Source organism: Oryctolagus cuniculus, chromosome 11 (assembly GCF_051225735.1).
Source record: "Oryctolagus cuniculus isolate XC-2025 breed Fujian yellow rabbit chromosome 11, ASM5122573v1, whole genome shotgun sequence".
In the NCBI taxonomy this organism is placed as follows: domain Eukaryota; kingdom Metazoa; phylum Chordata; class Mammalia; order Lagomorpha; family Leporidae; genus Oryctolagus; species Oryctolagus cuniculus.
Genome location: NC_142877.1, coordinates 21871860 through 21894430, shown reverse-complemented (window position 1 = coordinate 21894430; position 22571 = coordinate 21871860). Strand labels below are relative to the sequence as shown.

General features: G+C 51.4%; 1 protein-coding gene and 1 pseudogene across 7 annotated transcripts in view; one reads left to right on the top strand and one right to left on the bottom strand.

The window, feature by feature from the left end:
• The window catches only part of DLGAP4 (DLG associated protein 4), a 173384-nt gene that overhangs the window by 144060 nt on the left and 6753 nt on the right, over positions 1–22571 (top strand). For 3 of the 6 annotated variants that reach the window (XM_051846128.3, XM_051846130.3, XM_051846131.3), the window contains 3 exons: positions 2369–2733; positions 5078–5166; positions 5689–6101. In XM_051846128.3, the coding sequence (XP_051702088.1) occupies positions 2369–2733; positions 5078–5166; positions 5689–6101 (867 nt within the window). Of the gene's footprint in view, positions 1–2368; positions 2803–4400; positions 4466–4764; positions 4845–5077; positions 5167–5688; positions 6102–22571 lie in introns of those variants that run through there. The other 3 variants (XM_089308016.1, XR_016216589.1, XM_051846129.3) reach the window with 3 other exon arrangements.
• The window catches only part of LOC138844309 (5'-AMP-activated protein kinase subunit gamma-1 pseudogene), a 55415-nt pseudogene continuing 39862 nt past the window's right edge, over positions 7019–22571 (bottom strand). The window contains exon 2 of the transcript XR_016216591.1: positions 7019–22478. The product of XR_016216591.1 is annotated as a 5'-AMP-activated protein kinase subunit gamma-1 pseudogene (transcript). The remainder of the gene's footprint in view (positions 22479–22571) is intronic.

Here is a 22571-nt window from a genome sequence, read left to right as displayed (position 1 = left end):
CTCATGGATGAGAAACTGTCCTGTACAAGTCACGCCCCATCCTCTTGTCCCTTAGAGAGCCCCCGTTGCCCCAGATCCTCTTTGCTAGTCACACCACTTATCTGGCTGCAACTTGTGCCCCAGGAGAAGCCAAGATAAGCTCTTCTCACATCTGGCCTGGCCTCCCCCTGGTTTACTTTCCCTGTGAAGACTGGCTGCCTCCACCAGAGCGCAGGCCCTCCAGGGCTCCAGCAGCACTCAGCCTGGGCAGCCCCTTTGTCTCTTGGGAGAGGAAGTCCTCTTCCCCACCAGATCCTGGCAAATGCTGTGCACACTGACTTCTCACAGCTGGGTCAGACCCAGCTACATCCTGCAGATGATACGAACCCTGCCTGGAGTCTCACACAGCCCCAGCCGGCTCAGAGCCCCATTCCGGCTCCTCCACATAACCACTGCCCCTTAAGGCAAACGGGTTCTGATCTAGGGTGGAAGATCCCACTGAAACCCTGCTTCTTTTGGGACCTTTAGGACAAACACACATTCCTGAAATCTTGGGAGTTGGCTTTGTCTGCCAGGCTCCGGTGGCCGCTGGCTTCAGCACTCTAAGTGTCTGTTCTGGGGGGAGTGCCCTTGGACTGCAGACTACGCGCCCAGCCTCCCTGCCAGCAGCTGAGGACTGGTAAAGGTTTGGCCCAGTTCTCTCTGCCAGAAACCAGTAAGAGCCATGTGAGCCTGGCTGAGCCTTAGCGTCTGTGATGCAGCCTCTGTGATCGGTCCCTGTGTACAAGCCACACAGTGTTAACTAACAGCTGAGGTTTGAACTCAGGTTTGCCCAGGACCCTTCACACCAAAGGAACGACTCTCAAATGGTAGAATTTCAGGCAAGCGGGGAAAACAGATTTCAGTTGTAGTGATGGAAGGCTCACACCTAACCTTGAGTGGGAGAAAGGATGGGAAAAGGCCTCTTGTCTCAGGCCATGTGACTGTGCCCAAGGGTACTGAAAAGTTCCCAGGGCAAGCAAGTGCTTGTCTGAGGCAGAACCAGGGCCTGGAAGCCAGACCCAGCTCATTAGTGAAGGCTGCAGACAAATGCAGCCCCAGCTGAGCAGGGAGGGGCCGAGACCTGAGGAGCAGAGTGAAGTGTTGTTTGGCCGAACACATAATGTTGCCACGGGCAATGCTGTGCAAAGTTTTCCAGACTATGAGCCTCATGGGTCCCATGTGTAAAGTGGATAGACTCATGATCCCTACCTCACAGAGTCACCGCGAAGCTTAAATTACAAAGCCACAAAGCTGCTGGGTGTAGCTTAGCCCCACTTTCGGCTGTCAACCTGTGCCTTAAGGCGTGCTTCGCACGGGAGCTCATCTCCCCTGAGCCGGCCTGTCCCTTCTCACCGGGTGGCAAGTGGAGAGGCTCCTGCTGCCCTAGGCCCTGCTCCCCTGCTGTCTGTCTGCTAGTCCAGGGAGGTGACTGTCCCACCATGCAGCGCCCTTCCCTGGCCGCTGATCAGACTGCAGGTGTGTCCACAGGCTCCCGGAGCTTTCTCAAGGCCTGAGCAGGACGGGAACATTTTGGACAGAGTGGGTGGGTGTGATGTGAATGCGCCTGACTCACAGCTTCCAGAGCAGTCTGGCTCCAGCTTCATGGGCTTGTCTCGTGGCACTCGCTGAACAGCTGGTGCTCCGCTGGTGTGGGCTCCTGGTTCTCCTGGAGCCCAGCACATGAATGTCTACTGAGTAAGCAGACAGATGCACGAGTTTTTTAAATGAAGTTTTTAGGTAACGGATTCAAAGGTAGTTGTAAGAACAAAATATAAAGGGATCCCAGGTACCTTTTACCCTGGTGTCCCTCAGTGGTCAGGTCTTGGAGAGCTGTGGTGTGAAGTCACAGCAAGCAACTACGCAGATGGCGGTCTTCTCATCTGATTCACATTTCCCAAGAGGAGGAGGAGACGGGTGGGGACGGCAGATGGGGAGGCTGGGGGTGGTGGAGTGGAAGGAAAAGTCCAGGGGGAGCAGTGGGTCTCTCAGTGACCTGGAGGGAGGCAAGGTTAGCCACTCCACTCCTTAGCTGTCTTGGCCACTGCCTCCCCTTGGTACTTTCACAGCCTCCTAGCACCATGCCCCAGCTGCTTGGTAGCTCTCACTGCAAGGTGGGGGAATGTGTGGTTAGCGTTGGCGTCCCCCACTAGACCTGGCCTCGGATGCGGGTGGGCAGAGCCTCTGGATGTGTCTTGGTCACTGCTATGTCTCAGCCTCCTTCTGCTCACTGAGGGAAGGGCTGGGGCCAGAGCTAGGGCCAGGTTAAGCCTCAGCCTTGGAAGGGGCTTGAAGGGGTTGGAGGCTTCAGTTTCTCACCTGCTCTTGCCCTCCTCTCCCCTGTGTGCAGGTTCATCATGCCTAGTGGCATATAAGAAGACCCCGCCACCTGTCCCTCCACGTACCACATCAAAGCCGTTCATCTCAGTCACGGTCCAGAGCAGTACCGAGTCCGCCCAGGACACCTACCTGGACAGCCAGGACCACAAGAGCGAGGTTACAAGCCAGTCGGGCCTGAGCAACTCATCGGACAGCCTGGACAGCAGCACTCGACCGCCCAGTGTGACACGGGGCGGAGTCACCTCAGCCCCTGAGGCCCCGGAGCCACCCCTAAAACATGCAGCTCTGAAGAGTGGTGAACAAGGGACGCTGACCAGTTCCGAGGCCCACCCTGAGGCCATCCCCAAAAGGAAACTGTCATCGATAGGAATACAAGTAGGGGCTCCTTTTGCACTCTGTGTCCTCAGTCCACTCCGTGCACCTGCCTGCGTGTAATTACATCTGGTGAGGCCCACTAGGTCTCCTGGGAAAAGGTGGTTTGTGTGTCTATTCTGGGGGGATCAGCCTCAAGTGGCTGAACCAGATTCCACCGTGGCCATACCCTCCTCGCATTCCCCTCTCCCTGTGCTGCACTCTGCAGCCTTGGGAGTGTGTTCCTGCCTCCAGCGGGCTGTCCAGTGAATGTAGTTACACTCAGCCAGCCATCTGTCCACTGTTTGCCTGTCCACTGTCTGTCTGTCCACTCCACCCTCTGCCCTACCAGCCGACCCATGGGAGGTAGGACTGGCTTAACAGTCTCTAATCAAGGGTTAGCTCGGGTGTGGAGGCTACAGCCTCACTCTGCGGTGGGAGCAGCATGGAGTATAAACAACGATTGGCCAAGGGCCCCGGACTCAGTGCTCTTGAACCATGGGGGTTCCTCGTGGGGAATTTTTCCCAGAGCCCTCTCTGGCCTTGGAGACAGGTAGGTAGCTTGGGTGATGCCAGTCCCAGTGCCTCCCTCCTATGGGAAAGGGTCCAGGCAGATCATTCCCTAGGGCCAAGAGGCCAAAGCCAGCAGGTCCTTCCAGAAACCAAACTCAGCACACGGCCATAGCCCCCAGCAGGGTGGAGTACAGCCCCCTCCCTCTGCCACCTACTGCTTCATGGAACCACCGGCATGCACCCCATATCAGTGATCTGTCTTCTGCCAGCTGAGCTGGGAGAGCATGGACCCTACCTTGTCATTTTCAAGAATTGCACTAAATCTAAAATGAGAGGACTCTCCTGACCTGGCTGGACTCTCAGACTAAAGTGGAGCGTGCCTGGGGCAGGGGAGAGGCAGTGCCCTCCCAAACCCAGGGGTTCGACCAAGGTGGTATGCGTTGTGGCTTAGGGCTGGCCAAGCTGTTGACAAAGTGCTGGAACGCAGAAGGAACCCGAGAGACAAACGGGGCCTAGGTGAGACAGAGAAGGCTCACTGGGAAACTTCTCTACTTGCCTGCATTTGTTTCTCCCAAGAGAAACTAAAGCTCTGGGCTTTAGTTGCCCATCTTTGTGCAAGAAGAGACCCTCCTGTCTGTGTTCTAGCTCTGCCCAACGGGGCTGCTGCTTCCAGGCCCCTGTAGCACCAGTCCAGATGGGGTCCTCAGGGACGCGCCGAGTAGCCTAGTCTGACGACGCCCATGTCTTTGGACAGCCCCACCCTCTCATTGGTCAAACCCAGTGCTCCTGCCTGCCCAGAGAGCATGAGGAAGAGTTAGGAATACCCTTGATTCTTTCCACCTAGGAAGCAACACTGATAAGGAGTGAGCCCATCCTGGGGGTCCCTCTCCCTGGACGCCCCTTGCCCCCGCTGCATGTTCTCCTTGCAGATCCACTGACGCCGCAGTCCCTGGTCTGGCACTTGCCAAGGGGGAGCTGCCTCCCTGCCCTGCTTCTGTCCGTGAGGGTCAGAGGCCCGCGAGCTCCCCGGGTTCTGAGAGTCACCCTGCCCTCGGTGCCTCAAGCCCAGGGTCGATTGTGGGAAGGCTGGCCTGACCACTCCACAGCCAGGCACTTTGTCCCAGAGGAGAAGGGCGGGCCCAGGGCATCACTGTCGCCTTGTTTCTTCCTCTTCACAGGAGTTTAGAAAGAGTGTCAGCCTTGGAGTTGGCGCTGGCCCTCCCAGGGCCATCCAGTGCCAAAGGTAACCTCAGCCAAGTGTGCTTGAGGCCCAGCGAGGGCCTCTCGTAGTCTCCAGGGACTCTGCTGGCTCTTGCCCTGGGAGCCCTTCTCAAATCCAGAACTGCTGTCAAATGTTGCCCTGGGTATGGGCGCCTCCAGTCTGCCCTTCCAGGCTTCAGCCTCAGGGTTGGGGGAGTGGTCTTGCCTTAAGACAGCCCCCAGCTTCGACTACACCAGATAACGGCTGTGGCTTTGTGTGTGTGTGTGTGTGTGTTTTCTTTCTCTTTCGTCCTTTTTTTCTTCTCTCTGATGTGTGTAAAGGAGAGAACTAGAAGGAACGGTTCCCACCTCTCGGAGGACAACGGACCCAAAGCGATCGATGTGATGGCACCCTCCTCAGAGTAGGGAAAGCCAGTCATCCCCACCCCACCTCCCGCCTCCGCGCGAATGAGCAGTGCCCGGCTTAACCTGGTCCGGCCTCGGGCCCACGTGCAGCGTCTGCATGCCTCGTGTCTGTCTGTCCACATGTCCGTTTGCGTCGTCCCACTAATGTGAATTTCAGCAGCAAGTGTGGTGTTTGTTTTTTATTTTTGTCTCTGTCTCCGTGCCGTTGCTGTCGTTGTCCTCCAATAAGGTTGACTGCATTCAGCCAGTGCCAAAAGAGGAGCCCAGTCCCGCTACCAAATTCCAGTCCATCGGGGTTCAGGTAGAGGACGACTGGCGGTAAGTCGGAAGAGGTGGCGGCTGCTTCTCCCCTCCCCGCTCCCTCCCTCTGCTCTCACCTCTCCTGCTCTCCCTAACCCACTTCTCCTTGCTGGATTTCTAATACTCAAGCTGGGTTTGAGGTGCGGGCGGTGGCCCAGGCGTGGGAGGCTGGGCAGGGGGCGGGCGGGAGGACAGACGAGCACTTGCTCTGTGAGACCAGTCAGCCGCGGGGCCAGGGCTGGGCTGGGACGAGGCCCCAGCGACCCTGATGTTGGTGGTCTTCCTGGCCCCACTGCAGTAAACAGGCAACCTTATGACCTTGTCCTTGTGTGTGTGTGTGCGTGTGGGCGTGGGTGGGGCGGGGCAAGGGCTGAGCCGAGAATGAGATGGGGGCTGTGGGACCCGCTTCAGGCGCATGGTGAGCAGACGATGCATCTGTTTCTCTGTCTCCCGTGTGTCCGGGTTGGAGTGGCCTCTGGCCTCTGATCCTCCTGGTGACTTGTTCCTTCCTGTCCCCACCTCATCCATCCCCACCCACAGAAGCAGCGCCCCCTCTCACAGCATGTCCTCCCGACGGGACACTGACTCGGACACCCAGGATGCCAATGACTCGAGCTGTAAGTCATCAGAGAGGAGCCTCCCGGACTGTACCCCACACCCCAACTCCATCAGCATCGATGCCGGCCCCCGGCAGGCCCCCAAGATTGCTCAGATCAAGCGCAACCTCTCCTATGGAGACAACAGCGACCCTGCCCTAGAGGCGTCCTCGCTGCCCCCACCCGACCCCTGGCTCGAGACCTCCTCCAGCTCCCCGGCAGAGCCTGCCCAGCCAGGGGCCTGCCGCCGGGACGGCTACTGGTTCTTGAAGCTACTTCAGGCAGAAACGGAGCGGCTAGAAGGCTGGTGCTGCCAGATGGACAAGGAGACCAAAGAGAACAACCTCTCTGAAGAAGGTGGGTGCTGGGCGAGGGGCCCAGGTGTGCATGGCTGGTTCTCTGCCGTGGGCCATCCAGGCTCGGAGCAGCTGAGAGGGCCAGGTCTCTCCGCTCCCCTTCTTAGGCTGATTTGGTAAACTTACCAGGTCTTTCGTTGCTTCTTGGGTGCCATTCATCTGCCTACCTAACTAGACCTCATTCCAGCAAGGCTATTTGGCCACGACTACAACTTGTGCAGGCTGCAGAGGTCAGCCACAGCTGGTTTTGAATCCCAGCTTATCCCTTATTTCTGAAATGACCTTGACCAATTTTCTCTGAGCCCACTTTCCTGGTCTTTGAAATAGCATAGTCCTTCTCTAACTGCATAAGTGTGTTGTAGGGATTGGATGTGGCAGTGCAGGCAAAAGGCCTGACAGAGACCTAGACGTGGCCAGTTGGTACCGTTGTCTTCTCCAGCAGCTCCTGACTGAGTGCACCTGGTGGCCAGCCCTGGGGATCTAAGTGGGCCCCACAAGGTAGGCAGAATGGCCTATGGGTGAGACAGAAGTCACCTGCGTTTCCTCTTCGTTTCTGTCTGTGCCAGGACTGTTGTGAGAAATTAGTTCAAGAAAGAGCTAGAAATATGCAGGGAGCCAGACACACAGGTGGTTGGGGAGAGTGGGAGGCTTGGAGGTGGCCCCCGGGAAGCTCCAGGCTGGCGCCCTCACTGACTCAGTTAAGCCATCGCTGGGTTCCCAGTTTCTCCCCCACAGAAGGTTCAGGAAGGACAAGTCTTCATATCCCACTGATTCTTGATGGGTGGGCCCCCCATGAGAACCCTTTGATGATTCAGAGTGTGCTGTAGTCACAGTCTTGCTGTCCTCCAGGCTGGTTCCCAGCTTTGATGTGCAGGGAACTGTAGTGAGGTGTGTGCCCAATAACTTTTTACAGCAGCAGATTGAAAAATCAAAACAGGTGAGCGTTGTGGTGTGGTGAGTTAGGCCACTGCTTGCAGTGCCAGCATCCCATATAGGCGCCAGTTCAAGTCCTGGCTGCTCCGCTTCCCATCCAGCTCCTTGCTAATGTGCCTGGGAAAGCAGCAGAAAATGGCCCAGGTGCTTGGGAGGACCAGCCTGGCCCAGCCCTGGCCATTGTGGCCATTTGGGGTGTGAAGACCTCTCCTTCTACAACTCTGCCTTTCAAATAAATAAATAAATAAAATTTTTAAAAAATCAAAACAGGCAAAGATCAGAGAGCACTAAAGTCTTCTAACAAAAAAGCCCCAGTCCCTGCCCTGGGCCAGTCCCCACTGTCACTGTGGCTAGCTGTATGGACTGGTGTTTGCCTTCATATTTCTTTTCTAGAATGTGATTGCTTTTTATTTCCTCTCTGAAATTGTCCCTCGATTCCTGCTATGATACATGAGTGGTTAGCCCAGCACACAAACTCCACCTGGCATGCCCAACTTCCCTGTATTACATAACAGGTTTTGGCTAAATAACAACCAGTGCTTCTGTTGACTATGATTGGATAAAAAATGTTTATTACAGCACCTCATCTATTTTATTCTTATATATTTTGCTTTTTCTAAAATGTTGGCTCATTTTATACACACCATTTATGAAATCCTTATTTGTAATTTTTCTACATTATCTACTAGATCTGTCAACCCTCATCAATACTATTTTCCAAATACACAAACACATCAGATAACCTCATGATTCTGTATGTTTTCCAAGTCTCTGCTGCTCTCTGCTGAGGTCTGGCCAGGTTGCTCCTGGGCCTGCTGTCTGGTTATTCTACCAAGACTTCCCCTTTCTCACCTGGGCTTGCCCTTGGCCACTTCCTGTGGTGAACACCCTGTGTTCTGCTTTCTGGGTTTTAGTCCCTCACATTATTGGAGCACATCTTCATTTGGAGAGAAATTTTGCAATTTCACATATTTTGGCTGGGTACAAAATTAAAAATAATAAGTGTAAATTAAATATTTAAGTATGTGTATGAATATATGTAATATAAGTAAAACCAATGTAAAGTTGAAATAATTTTCTCTCAGGACCTTTTTTTTATTTTATTTTTATTTATTTGATATGTAGAGTCAATGATGATGAATGATGGAGAGACAGAGAGGTCTCCTATCCTCTTGTTCACTGCAAATGGCCACAATGGCTGGAGCTGGGCTGCGACTCAAACTGACACCCACATGGGATGCTGGTGTCACAGGCGGCAGCCTAACCCGCCATGCCACAGCGCCAGCCGCGGTGTGTTTTCAAAGTTCCTCCATCTTGCAGCATCTACAAGTACTTAATTCTTGTTTGTAGACAGATAACATTTCATTCCATAGATATGCCATATTTCATTAATGACTTCATCTGTTGATGGGCATTTGGATCATTTCCATGTTTTAGCTAGTACGGATAATGCTGCTGTCAACCTTTGTAAATTTTTAGGTGAATGAACTTACATGTTCATTTCTTTTGTGTATATCCCTAGGAGTGGAATTGCTGAGCCATATGGTAACTCTGTGTTTAACTTTTTGAGAAACTGCCAAACATTTTCAAAGCAACCACACAAATTAACGTTCTCATCAGCAGTGTATGAGGGTTCTGATTTCTTGATATCCACACCAACACATGTAATCGTTGGTCTTTTTGATTATACCCATTCTACAGGCTATAAAGTAGTATCTCATTATGGTTTTGATTTTCATTTCCATGATGATGAGCAGTGTTGCATATCTTTGCAGATTTTTTGTTGGCTATTTGTGTATCTTTGTTGAAGAAAGCTGTTGAAATTAGTTTATCTTCAGACCGTCAAGTGTCTAGTGTGGCCATCTGTATAAGAACTAATAGTCTGATTCTGTTCCTTCCTGCGCTTGCTCCTTGTTGTATGGCACAGCACCTTCTCCACTCCCTGAGACTTGTATGCATTTGTTTTCATGTGCCTCTGTGTTGGCTCTATTTCTCTGGTTCCTTTTTCCACTCATGTTGTACATTACAGGGTTTCCTAGAATGTCTAGTGACCTTTGATTATTTATTTATACTTAAGAGTCTGGGACTGGCATTTGGCATAGCAGTTAAGATGCCATTTGGGATATTCAAGTCCTAGCTCCACTTCTGATTCCAGCTTCCTGCTAATGTGCACCCTGTGAGGTGGCAGCTGATGGCTCAAGTCCTTGGGTGCCTGCTACCATGTAGGAGACCACCATGGAGTTCTAGGCTCCTGACTTCAGCCTAGCCCCAGCTATTATGAGCATTTGGGGAATGAATTAGCAGATGGAAAATCTCTGCCTTGCTTCTGTTTCCCTTCCTTTTAAATAAATTAACTCTGGGGCTGGTGCTGTGGTACAGCAGCACAACAGGTTGAGCTGCAGAGTACAGCACTGGTATCTCATATGACTGCCGGGTGGAGTCTCAGCTGCTCTACTTCCGGTCCACTCCCTGCTAATGTGCCTGGGAAGGCAGTGGAGCCCGGCCCAGGTTCCTGGGTCCCTGCCACCCACATGGAGACCCAGAAGAAGCTTCTGGCTCCTGGCTTCAGCCTGGCCCAGCCTTGGTCATCACGGCTATTTGGGAAGTGAACCAATAGATGGGAGATCTCTCTGTGTGTGTAAATTGGCCTTTCAAATAAATATTTTTTTTAAAACAATGATTAACTCAATTTTTAAAAGCTTCATTAGAATATTTATTTATTTGAAAGAGTGACAGAGAGAGAGAGAGACAGAAAAAGAGATCTTCTATCAGCTGGTTCACTCCCCAAATGGCCATAATGGCCAGCACTCGGCCAGGCTAAAGCCAGGAGCCAGGAACTCCATCTGTCTCCTGCATGGGTAGAAGAGGCCCATGTACATTATCAGGGAGCTGAAATCAGAAGCAGACCTGGGACTTGAACCCAGGCATTCCAATATGGGATGTAACATCCCAAGTGGAATTTTTTGCTTTGTTTTGTTTTTAAGATTTTTTTGAGAGGCAGTCACAGACAGAGGGAGACACAGAGAGGTCTCCATCTACTGGTTCACTCCCCCAAACAGCTACCATGGCTGGGGCTGGGCCAGGCCAAAGCCAGGAGCCAAGAGCTTCTTCCAGATCTCCCATGTTGGTACAGGGGCCCATGCACTTGAGACATCCTCCACTGCTTTCCCAGGCCATTAACGGGGAGCTGGATTGGAAGTGGAACAGCCAGGACACAAAGCAGTGACCATATGGGATGCTGGCGCTGAAGGCAGAGGCTTAACCTACTACACCACAGTGCCAGCCCCCGTAGTAGTTTTTGCCAAATTTAATAACATCTTGAATTCTAATCACACACCCATCAGGGTTTGAGAATCCCTGCTGTAGGGTGACTGGGTCACAAACTGACCCTTTCCTTGGGAGAGGACCCTGAAATGTCAGAATCTACAGAGGAGGCCGGCATCGTGGCTCACTAGGCTAGTCCTCCGCCTTGCGGCGCCGGCACACCGGGTTCTAGTCCCGGTCGGGGCGCCAGATTCTGTCCCGGTTGCCCCTCTTCCAGGCCAGCTCTCTGCTGTGGCCAGGGAGTGCAGTGGAGGATGGCCCAAGTGCTTGGGCCCTGCACCCCATGGGAGACCAGGATAAGTACCTGGCTCCTGCCATCGGATCAGCGCGGCGCGCCGGCCACAGCACGCCAGCCGCGGCAGCCATTGGAGGGTGAACCAACGGCAAAAGGAAGACCTTTCTCTCTGTCTCTCTCTCACTGTCCACTCTGCCTGTCAAAAAAAAAAAAAAGAAAGAAAGAAAGAAAGAAAGAATCTACAGAGGAGAATGCTGCAGTTTCTCTGGGGCACTCCAGGAGCAGGGCGAGGAAGGGCACCTGCTTCTGCCTTTGCTTCTGGGGCCGCAGTGCAGAGCACGCAGGGCAGTGCTGAGCAGCACACAGTGCAGGAGCCGCAGTGTGGTCCCAGCAGCCGGAGAGCCCCATGGGCGGAGGAGAAGCAGCATGTGAAGGCACCTGCGTCCCACAGCAGGTGGGGATTTGATTTCTGGCCTGGCTCCTGAGTCTATTCCTCCAGTACAGACCCTGGGCTGTAGTGGTGATCACTTGAGGGGCTGAATCCCTGCCATCTTGGTGGGGGAGACCTGGTTAGTGCTCCTGGCTTAGACTGTGGCTCAGTGCCAGCCATTGCAGGCCTTCAGGAGAGAGCCAGAGGATGGGAACTCTCTCTGTCTCTTTCTCTGCCTGTAGGGGGAGGACGAGAGGAGAAGGTAAAATTTAATGTGCTTACCCCAGTAATTATTTCTTTATACCAAAACATATCTATCCATCCAAAGGTAGTAGTATTTCTTTAAAAAAAAAAATTGATTGATTGATTTACTGAAAGAGTTACACAGAGAGAGAAGGAGAGGCAAAGAGAGAGGTCTTCCATCCATTGGCTCACTCCCCAACTAGCCACAATGGCCGGAGCTGTGCCGATCCAAAACCAGGAGCCAGGAGCTTCCTCCGAGTTTCCCCCACAGGTGCAGGGGCCCAAGGCCTCGGGCCATTTTCTGCTGCTTTCCTAGGCCATAGCAGAGAGCTGGATTGGAAGTGGAACAGCCCGGACTAGAACCGAGGCCCATATGGGATGCCAGTACTACAGGCACTGGCTTTACCCGCTACCCCACAGTGCCGGCCCTAGGAGTAATATTTTAATATGTATTAAATATAAAAATACTTATCTATTTTACATTTCTTTCTATACCAAACCTGTACAATTCAAATCGATTTCTTTTGCTCTTACACCGTATCTCAGTTCGGCCCCTCACATCCCGGGTGCTCACTAGCCATGAGTGCCAGTGCTGGCGTGCTGAGCAGTGCAGGTGGTGAGAGCAAGAAGAGGGTGAGGTCACAGGAAGCTCCATCCAGAGTGCTGACCCAGTGCGCCTGGTTGTCCTAAACTTTTCCAGGTTACATTTCATTCTGATTTTTCTGAAGATGCTCACCTTCCGAGGAAATGATGCCATGTGTCGAGCATGAGGGTGCCCTTCCAGTGTGACATTGCCTGAAAGCCAAACCCCAGGCCCTGCTGTTGAACCCAGACTCCAGATTTCAGCACCCTGTGCCAGTGACTAGAACCCACAAGCGGGGTCGTGATGCAGTGGGTTAAGCCAGTGCCTGCAACACTGGCATCCCACATGAGCACCTGTTCGAGTCCCGCTGCTCCACTTCCAGTCCAGCTCCCTGCTAATGCTCCTGGAAAAGCAGTGGAAGATGGCCCAAGTGCTTGGGCCCCTGCTACTCCTGTGAGAGACCCAGGTGGAATTCTGGGCTCCTGGCTTCTATCTGGCCCTGCTCCAGCTGTTAAAGCCATTTGGGAAGTGAGCCTCTCTCTCCCCCGTCCCTTTCCCTCTCTCTCTTTAACACTGCCTTTCAAATACATAAATCCTTTAAAAATGAAGTAAAACCAAAACCCTCGCAGACAGATGCAGTCACACAGCTTATTCCCTGAGATCCGAGTGCGCGTTCTCACTGCTCGGGGCTCTCGGGAGCCTGCGTGGGAGACTGCCCTGGAGTGGAGTCTGCGTTCCCTCCTTGACTGAATCGAGGGCCCTTTATCTTGTCTGTGTCCTTTTCACACACTTCTTTTTCTGTTTAATTTTTAAGTAGCTGGACATTTTTCATGGCTTACAAGTTTTGGGATTTTGTTTTTTCCTGTTTAGGTATTTAATCCATGGGCAGTTGATTTGCATATTCCAGGGTCTCATTTTACTTATTTTGGGGGACGCCTGTTTCACAGCACTGGTTGTTGAAGTCTCGCTTTCCTCGCTGATGAGTGATGCGAGCTGTCTACTTCCACACAGGCACGTGTGTTCTGGGCTGCCGTCTCTGCTGGCTGCTTCTGTGTTACGACGCAGCCCTGGAGCGTGGTGGGGTGGGTGGGTCTCCCTTCCCTATTCTTTTCTGTACAGAAAGAATAACTCTTCTTACATCTTCATTCTTCCTATATAAATTATAGAGTTAACTTGTCTAGTTCCTCAGAATTTTCATAGGGATGTTGACTGGAAATAGAGCAAATTTATAGATTCATGTGGAAGTAACTGGTACGTGTGAAACTGAGTCGTCAGCTAGAAATAAATTTTATGTCTCCGTTCACTCAGGTCTCCCTCCTTTCATATGCTATTCAAGTCTGGTCATTTCTCTGTGACACTCTGGCATGCTTTTGTTGGGCTTATTTCTTAGTACTTTGTTCTAGTTTTTGTCTTGTGAAAGGGATCATTTTTAATGTGTGCCTAGTCTAATTAATGCTAACAGACAGAAATTATATTTAATCCTTGTGTGTTGAATTTATGTCCCCCAACCTTGTGTAGCTGTTAGTTTTTGTTTTAACCATGAAGAAATCATTGTCATCTAATTAATTTGCCATGAAACGCGATGACCTCGGCCAACTTTCCCACCCTCCTCTCCTGCCTGCCTGTGTCCCTCCACATGAACACAGCACAGGGATTCCAGTCTCCTCCTCACTTGCGTGATGGGAAGAAATGTCACCAGGTGGACTCAGCCCCCTCCATACAGCACAAAGCAGGATGAATGAAAACATCTTTATAACGAGTGCCATTGTGCGGTTATCTTAGGGCAGAGTCACAGCAGAGACAGAGGTCGGCAGGTGAGGTCTTGGGATCTCTTCAGAGATCAGAATTTGCCAGAGGGGCACAGAGCCACAGATCACCCAGAAGGGGGCTATGGCCAAGAGCAGGAGCTGGGTCTCGGAGGCTAGAAGTTTTTCTTGAGTATGTATGAGAGTAAGGCCGTCAAAAACCTGTTCCTCCCCTGTGCCTCCCTAGCTCCCAGGGAGAAGGGCAGGGGCTCCTGCGCCGTGAACGCTCATAATTCTCCCAGGGGTTCATTCGATTCCCAGAGCTCCCGCAGGCAGTAAGTGGGCACATCCCCTGGTGCTATCGGACTCCTCGTCCCCCCACTCAGGGTGGCTTCTCTTCCTGGGAGCACCAGGGCCTGCGGGGTGTCAGAGATAGTTCTCATCCACCTTGACAGGTCGGTGGGCCTCTGCCTGCGGCAGCCTGTCAGTGGTGTTGGAGTCTCATGCAGGTAGTACTTCAGGACACCCTCAAAATGGTGTGACCAGTGCTGTAGGGCTTCGGTCCCGGGCACACCCGGGTCACTGTAGGTTTTTGCCGCTGCCGGACTCAATTTGCACTGAATTTGGAGTAGGTGTCCACCACTGGCAGGGCTGAGACTCGATGCTGGACAAAGATGCCTGGAGCCACATGGACTGCAGTTGCCATGCCTAGGTGCCAGTCTGTAGCTCTTCCGGAAGCTTGGATGTGGTGTCTGGCTTGGGGAGCTGAGTGAGAAACAAGTTGAGGAACACAAGGATGTGCTTGCGGGTGAGGATGGACAAGGTGTTGCCTGATTCCAGGTCAGTAACTCGCACCCTGTGGATCTTGTTTCGAATTACCAAAGAGAGGGTATCAAACAAGCTGGCATCGGGGGAGAGGCAGACGTGGTTTAGGAGAGTCTTCTAGGCACACTTCTTCCCGAGCCCCTGTCTCCTTTTCTTCTCGCTCAGAGATTTGTGCCAACGCTGACTTAGGGCAGCGGTGCAGGATGCTGACAAGGTCCACGATGGTCAGCATGCCCACAAAATGTTGCTTTTACTGTCCTGCCCAGGGGCAGCTCAGACACCGTTCGTCACCAATGCAGCCAGGTGTCCAGTACGAGTTTGCAGCTGTGGGAGTTGGGCCATGGCAGCACCGGGGCCCTGTGTGGGGAGTATGCATGCTGGTTGTGGTTTCTGGGGTGTCTTGAGGGTACTCATTTCCCAGGTAGGCAGCTGTCAGAAGCAGCGATGTCTTCGTCGCTAGCTGGGCAAGTTCAGTTTGTTGGCTTTAGGAATTTTGTGTGGATCAGGCCCTGCCTCATCGGTTCTTTCATATTTACAGCATGAGTGTTATATTATTTGCTAATAATGGCAGTTCTGTGTCTCTCTGGTCTTACTGCACAACCAGAAGCTCAGGACAAAGGGGAACAATCAGTTCATGTCCCTTCTCGGTCCCGACCGCTGCTCATTTACAACACTTACCTTATTCCTGGTAGGATGCTTATCCAAAACCAGTGTTTTCTGAGTGCTTTGATTTTCTGCAAAGCAACATGATACAGGTATTCAGGGAAAAAATGGCTCCTAAAAATGTGGAGATCATATCAGATATTCAAAACTGTGTCTCAGTTTTTTTAGAGATTTATTTTATGTATTTGAAAGAGAGAGATAGAGACAGAGAGAGACAGGTCAGTGTTTGCTGAGCACCACATGCCAGGAGCAGTGAAGACAGTCCTGTCCCTGGTGGGACTTGGGATCTTGGGAAGGGAAGGTAAACCCCATGGTCAAGAAAAAAGGCTGCAGGTAGGAGCAGGATGGTGAGCACTGCCTGGCAGCAGTGCAGTTACTGTCCCCTGGAGGGTAGGCAGGGAAGGCTTCCTGCTAGGGTGACCTTGGAGCAGAAACCAGAGGGAGGGGACTGTAGGGTTGTGGGAAGAAGAGCCAGCCTGATGGGGCAGAACTGTGGCATAGCAGGGAAAGCCACTGCCCGCAACACCAGCATCACACATGGCGCTGGTTCATGTCCCAGCTGCTCCACTTCTGATCCAGCTCCCTACTGATGGCCTGGAGAAAGCAATGGAAGCTGGCCCAAGTGCTTGGGCCCCTGCCACCCACATGGGAGACCTGGAAGACGCTCAGCTCTGTCCTGGCTCAGCGCTGGCCGTTGCAGCCATCTGGGGAGTGAACCAGTGAGCGGAAGATATCTCTCTGTGTCTGTAACTCTTTCAAACATAAAAATCTTCAACAACAACAAAATAACCTGCCTGAGAGAGAACAGCTGGGCAGACAGCTGTAGCAGCCAAATGCTTGACATGTCCATGGCCGAGGGAAAGCAGCCAGTGGCTGCAGCCGTGAGCCTGGAGGAAGACAGGTGATGGCGTCGGAGGCCACTGTTAAGACCTGCCATTGCCCTGGGTGGAGAGACTTCAGTTCTGCAGTTGGACCTCTATCTTTAAAGGCTTGACCTGCTTGCCGTGTCCTAATGAGGCTGAGCGCAGGGCACACAGGCGAGAGTCAGGAGGCTGTGACAGGAGGGTGAGAGGAGAAGGAAGAAGGTGGTGGCAGTGCACTGCAAGGGGTCGGACTCAGAACAGGATCTCCCGAGACTGGACACGGGTGAAAGTGAAGGAGTCGAAATGGTCTGGAGTTATAGCCAAAAGAATGGAGTTGCCACCAAGGTGAGGAAGATGACAGAGGCCTGGGTGTCGAGAGTCCAGCTTGGAGCAAGTGAAATCTAAGGTGCATTATTAGACTTCGGGGTACCAAAGCAGGCAGGCGGTTAGCTGTTCACGACTGTGGGGACAGGTCCACCTGGGGTTTATCGGAGTTCAGACTGAGAACAAAATGAGATGAGACTGCTTAAGGAACAGAGAAGCAATCCAAGGACTGCGCCTGACATGGGGGTCCTCGCGGTGGGGAGGGGGAAGCGACAGTGAGGTCAGAGAAAGGGCAGCTGGAAACCAATAGAATTGAGTTTTCAAGAAGAGGGAATTGGCTGGCGCCGCGGCTCACTTGGCTAATCCTCCGCCTGTGGCGCTGGCACACCAGGTTCTAGTCCCAGTTGGGGCATCGGATTCTGTCCCGGTTGTTCCTCTTCCAGGCCAGCTCTCTGCTGTGGCCTGGGAGTGCAGTGGAGGATGGCCCAGGTCCTTGGGCCCTGCTCCCACATGGAAGACCAGTAGGAAGCACCTGGCTCCTGGCTTCAGATCACTGCAGCGTACTGGCTGTAGTGGCCATTTGGGGGGTGAACCAACGGAAAGGAAGACCTTTCTCTCTGTCTCTGTCTCTCTCTAACTCTGCCTGTATAAAAAAAAAAGAGGGAGTTGGCTGTGTAAGGCTGCCGAGGCATGGCACGGTGTGACGGGGGGCAGGGCGGCCTGGTTGGAAGAACAGGAGAGGACGGGGGGAGCCTAACTGGCCACATCAAGCATGGACTCCATTGATGCTGCATGGCCACAGAGAGGAGAGGTGGTAAGACTTAGGGTCAAAGGAGAGGGCTGGGGTTTTAATAATGGAACAATCCAAGCACGTCTGTGCGTTGCTGAGCTGACCTTGTTAGAGGGGAAATGCATTGTGCTGAAGTGGGAACAGGCAGGAAGCTGTGTCCAAGGAGCAGTGACGTGGCCTCAGAGGGAGCAGGTGGGGGAGAGCAGAGCTGGGGCAGTGTGGGAAGAGGATGGCCCCTGCCCGAGGAGTATCGGCCACGGAGGGAAAACCACAGCTGGAGGGGCCGTGCCAGGCCCCAGGAGTTGTGGGGTTTGATGTTCTTTTCAGTGTAATGGGGTTGTATTTAGGGAGTGTGTCTCTAGCACACCACATCTTAGAAAATGTTGAGTTTGGGCCGGCGCCGTGGCTCAATAGGCTAATCCTCCACCTTGCGGCGCCGGCACACCGGGTTCTAGTCCCGGTCGGGGCGCCGGATTCTGTCCCGGTTGCCCCTCTTCCAGGCCAGCTCTCTGCTATGGCCAGGGAGTGCAGTGGAGGATGGCCCAGGTGCTTGGGCCCTGCACCCCATGGGAGACCAGGAAAAGCACCTGGATCCTGGCTCCTGCCATCAGATCAGCGCGGTGCGCCGGCTGCAGCGGCGGCCATTGGAGGGTGAACCAACGGCAAAAGGAAGACCTTTCTCTCTCTGTCTCTCTCTCTCACTGTCCACTCTGCCTGTAAAAAAAAAAAAAAAAAAAAAAAAAAAAAAAAAAGAAAATGTTGAGTTTGGCCATTTCTCCTTAAAAGTGTGTCAAATTTGACGTCTTATACTGTAAAAATATATTAGGTACGTTGTGTAAAATTGTGATACTCCATGGCTGGTGCTGTGGCATTGTGGGTCAAGTCACTGCCTGCAGCACCAGCATCCTATATGGACGCTGGTTCAGGTCCTGGCTGCCCCACTTCCGATCCAGCTTCCTGCTAACGTGCCTGGGAAAGCAGCACAAGATGGCCCCAAAGTGCTTGGGTCCCTAGACCCATGTGGGAGACTGGGATGAAGCACCTGTCTCCTGGCTTTGGCCTGGCCCAGCCCTGGCCCTTGCAACCTTTTGGGGCATGAGCCAACAGATGGAAGATCTCTTCTTTCCCTGTCTCTGTAATTCTTTCAAAGAGATCAGTCTTAAAAAAAAATAAAAATAAAAAAAGACATGCACGTTTTTAGAAAATGAAATGGGAACGTTCCTGGTGAGCATGCAGTGGTGCACTCTGGGCTTCCAGTGTGGATCTGTCCTTGGCCCGAGGGTGGTGATCTGGACAGTGAGCACGGCTGGAGCAGCCCTTCTGTGGTTCGGGCGTGTCTGCTGTTTCACTCTCCAGTCGGACTTTCAACCTGACACTGTCCTTATTCATCAGGTCTCATAGTCCACATACACCTGGGTTGTGGATTTTATCCAGTTTGCTGATTTTTATTTGAGAACTAGACAGTGTAGTACCTTTGCAATAAGATTTTTTAAAAGATTTATTTACTTATTTAAAAGGCAGAGTTAGGGAGACACAGATCTTCTGTCTGTTGGTTCACTCCCCAAATGGCTATAAGGGCCAGAGCTGGGCCAGTCCAAAGCCAGGAGTGTCATCTGGGTCTCCCAGGTGGGTGGTAGGAGCCTAAGTACTGTGGACCCATCTTCTGCTTTCAGGTGCATCAGCAGGAAGCAGGATTAGAAGCAGAGCAGCTGGGACTTGAAATGGTATTCATATGTGATGCCAGAATCACACAAACGTTTTGTACCTTTTTTTTTTTTTAAAGATTTACTTTATTTGAAAGAATTAGAGAGAGAGAGGCAGAGCCAGGGAGAGAGAAAGGTCTTCCATCCACTGGTTCACTCCCCCAAATAGCCACAGTGGCTGGAGCTGAGCTGATCCAAAGCTAGGAGCCAGAGCATCTTCTGGGTCTCCCACGTCAGTGGAGGGGCCCAAGGACTTGGGCCGTCTTCTACTGCTTTCCCAGGCTTTCAGCAGGAAGCTGGATCAGAAGTGGAACAGCTGGGACTCAAACCAGTACACACATGGGATGCCAGCACTGCAGGCCAGGGGTTTAATCCACTGCACCAGCCCCCTGTACTTTTTTTAGATGTTAGATTAGTATTTTAACTTTGGAGGGATGCTTTATAAGTGATACTTCTTTAAATGATTATTTATTTCAGGGGCCAGTATTGCAGTTTATAGGGGGAAGCCACTACCTGTGACACCAGCATTCTTCCCATATGGGCCAGTGTGTATCCCAGCTGTTCTACTTCCAATCCAGCCCCTCCAGGGAAAAGCCATGGAAGATGACTCAGGTGTTTAGGCCTGGGGCTTCTAGCACCTGGCTTCAGCCTGGCCCAGTGCTGGCTGTTGGGACCATCTGGGGAGTACACCAGCGGATGGAAGATCTCTCTCTGTAGCTCTATCAAAAATAAATCTTCAAAAAAAAAAAAAAAGATTACTTATTCGCAAGAGTGACAGAAGTGCCTTCTGTCCACTGGTTCACTCCCCAAGTGGCCATAACAGCTGGGTCTAGACCAGGCCAAAGCCAGGAGCTAGGAACTTCACCCAGGTCTCCCACATGTATGGGGGCCCAGGTACTTGGACCATCATTTGCTGCCTTCCCAGGAGAATTAGCAGGAATCTGGATTGGGAAAGTAGTGGGGACTAGAAATAGCACTCTGATATGGGATGGCTGCATCACAATTAGAGGCTTAACCCACTGTGCCATAACACCTGCCTCCAGTGATGTCTTTGGTTACTACATTTCCTGTTTCTGATCAAACGCTCTTGACTTTTCTTTGATTTTATATCTACAGACTACTATACTAAGAGTTGAAAAAAAATTACATTCTTAAAGGGTTTTACACATTTTTATTTACCTCTAAAATTGCACTTATTTGTAGAGTGCAGTGTGATATTCCGAATAAGTCATACTGCACGTATTGAGGAAAACCCAGTAATTATAATCTCCTGCTTGTCATTTATGTTGGAAGATTTCAGCGCCTCTCATCTAGTCCTGTGAAATACAGAGTAGGTCACGGTGAAGTGCAGTCACTGCACTGTGCCGTAGAACGCCAGAACTCGGCTCTGTCTAACCACGCCTCCATACCCGTCATCCAGCCTCCCTCTCCTCTCGCTGCCCTGCTCTTCCCAGTGTCTAGTACACTTTTTAGATCAACTTGTGCTTTTCTCTAATTTCTGCATATACATGAGAAAGAATATGTGGTATTTGCTTTTTTCCTTTAATATTTATTTGAAAGGCACACACAGAGAGAGATACAGAGATAGAGATCTTCATCTGCTGGTTTATTCCCCAAATGGCCTCAATAGCTGGGGTTGAGGGGCCGGCACTGTGGTGTAGTGGGTAAAGCTGCTGCCTGCAGTGCCAGCATCCCATATGGGCACCAGTTCAAGTCCCAGCTGCTCCACTTCCGATCCAGCTCTCTGCTGTGGCCTGGGAAAGCAGTGGAAGGTGGCCGAAGGTCTTGCCCAACGTGGGAATCTCCTAGCTCTTGATCAATGAAGCTCTGCTCATTGCAGCCAATTAGGGAGTAAACCAGCGAGTGGAAGACCAACTCTCTCTGCACCTCTTCTCTCTGTAACTCTGACTAAATCTAAATTAAAAAATCTGACTAAATCTAAATTTAGTCAGGAGCCAGGAGCCAGGAGCTTCTTCCCAGTATCACACGTGGGTGAAGGGACCCACGCACTTGTGCCATCTTCCATTGCCTTCCCAGGCACATTATCAAGGAGTTGAGACTGGAAGTAGAGCAGCCAGGACTTGAACTGGTGCCCATATGGGATGCCGGCACATGCACCAGCCCCAGTGTTTGTCTTTCTGTGTTTGGCTTATTTCACTCAACACATCTTCCAGGTTCATCCAACTGCAAATGACAGATTTCCCTCTTATTTATGGCTAAATAATATAACGTTGTATAAATATACCACATTTTCTTCATCCACCCATCAGAAAGCACTTAGGTTAATTCCATAACTGGATATTCTGAATAGTGCTACAACAGACACAGATATGTTGATTTAACTTCTTGATCTGTAAATAAGGAATTGCTTTTAACATTGTGCCACTGAGTATGGTGTTTGCTGTAGATATTTTGCAGATGGTTTGGTTAAGAAAACTATTGGATGGGATGGAATTTGCAAATCTGCTTTTTTAAGATTTATTTACTTGAAAGGCAGAGCGAGAGCGAGAGCGAGAGAGCGAGAGAGAGAGAGAGAGAGAGAGAGGTCTTCCATCCACTGGTTCATCCCCCAGATGGCTGCAACGGCCGGAGCTACACCAATCTGAAGACAACAGCCAGGAGCTTCCTCCGGGGCTTCCCACATGGGTGCAGGGGCCCAAGGACCTGGGTCATTCTTCACTGCTTTCCCAGGCCATAGCAGAGAGCTGGATCAGAAGTGGAGCAGCCAGGACTCCAATTGGCGCCCATATGGGATGCCAGCACTGCAGACGGCGGCTTTACCTGCTACGCCACAGTACCAGCCCCCAGACCTTTCACTTGATACTTTGACAAATTTTGGTTCTCTGCTGAAATTCTTTATCTTCTGTCTTGCTGTACGTATTCATTGTTATTTTAAAGCCTTCGTCAAATAACTCTGAATCCTGTAGATCTTTTCTGTTTTTCTCTTTTTGTGTGCATTGGTCCTGTCTCCTGGTGTGCCTGGTCATTTTTATTCAGCATCAGAAACCTTACATGATCACTCCTCGGCCTTTTGGCTAAGATCAACTGTAGAAACTGTACATGGAAACTCTGAAGATAATTGGAAGTTTAGCATAATTTTCTGCTCTTTTAAGATAAATTTTATGCTGCTTGCAAACAATTAGAATAAGACTGGATCAATTTAATTGAAAGGAATTGAGCTGATTATGAGCTGGGTCTTGGTGCCAGCTCCTCCATTCGGCTCAGCCTTAATCCTGATGTGCCTTCTTCAGGAAGTGCAGTGAGAGCCCCTGCATGGCTGAGCTCGCTTCTCCCTCTCATCCGTCTGGACTTGTGGAGGCGCTGCGCAGCCCAATGTGCTTTCATGAATACTGCAGGTGCTGCCTCTCCCTTGGTAGCTCTGAATTCCAGTTTCCTCTCTCTCTTCCGGTGGAGCTGCCCTAAGTTGTGCTCAGCCTCTGTCTTGTGCTGCCTGAACGCGAGCGGTGCGTGGGGGATTACAGAACACTAGACCCGAGTGCCATTTCCTTCCCCACTGGGCTCTTGGCCTCTGAGTCCGGTTGCTTTGCTAATTTTCCTAATAGAAGAGGCTTGTAGTTGTGACTGACAAGTTATCTGGTTGTCTTTGGCTTCTTCTTGTTCTTGGTGGGAGGATTCAGGTTGTCTGGTACTAGTTAGTTTGTTGTGGCCAGAATCAGAAGTCACTGAAATTTTAAGTTTTGAATGAGTCTTGTGTTCCTGAAATAAACCCAACAGAATTATATTACTATTTTAGTACCTTACTGGATTTGTGACATGTAACAATTTTGCTTTTGGGGGTGAACTGGTGCC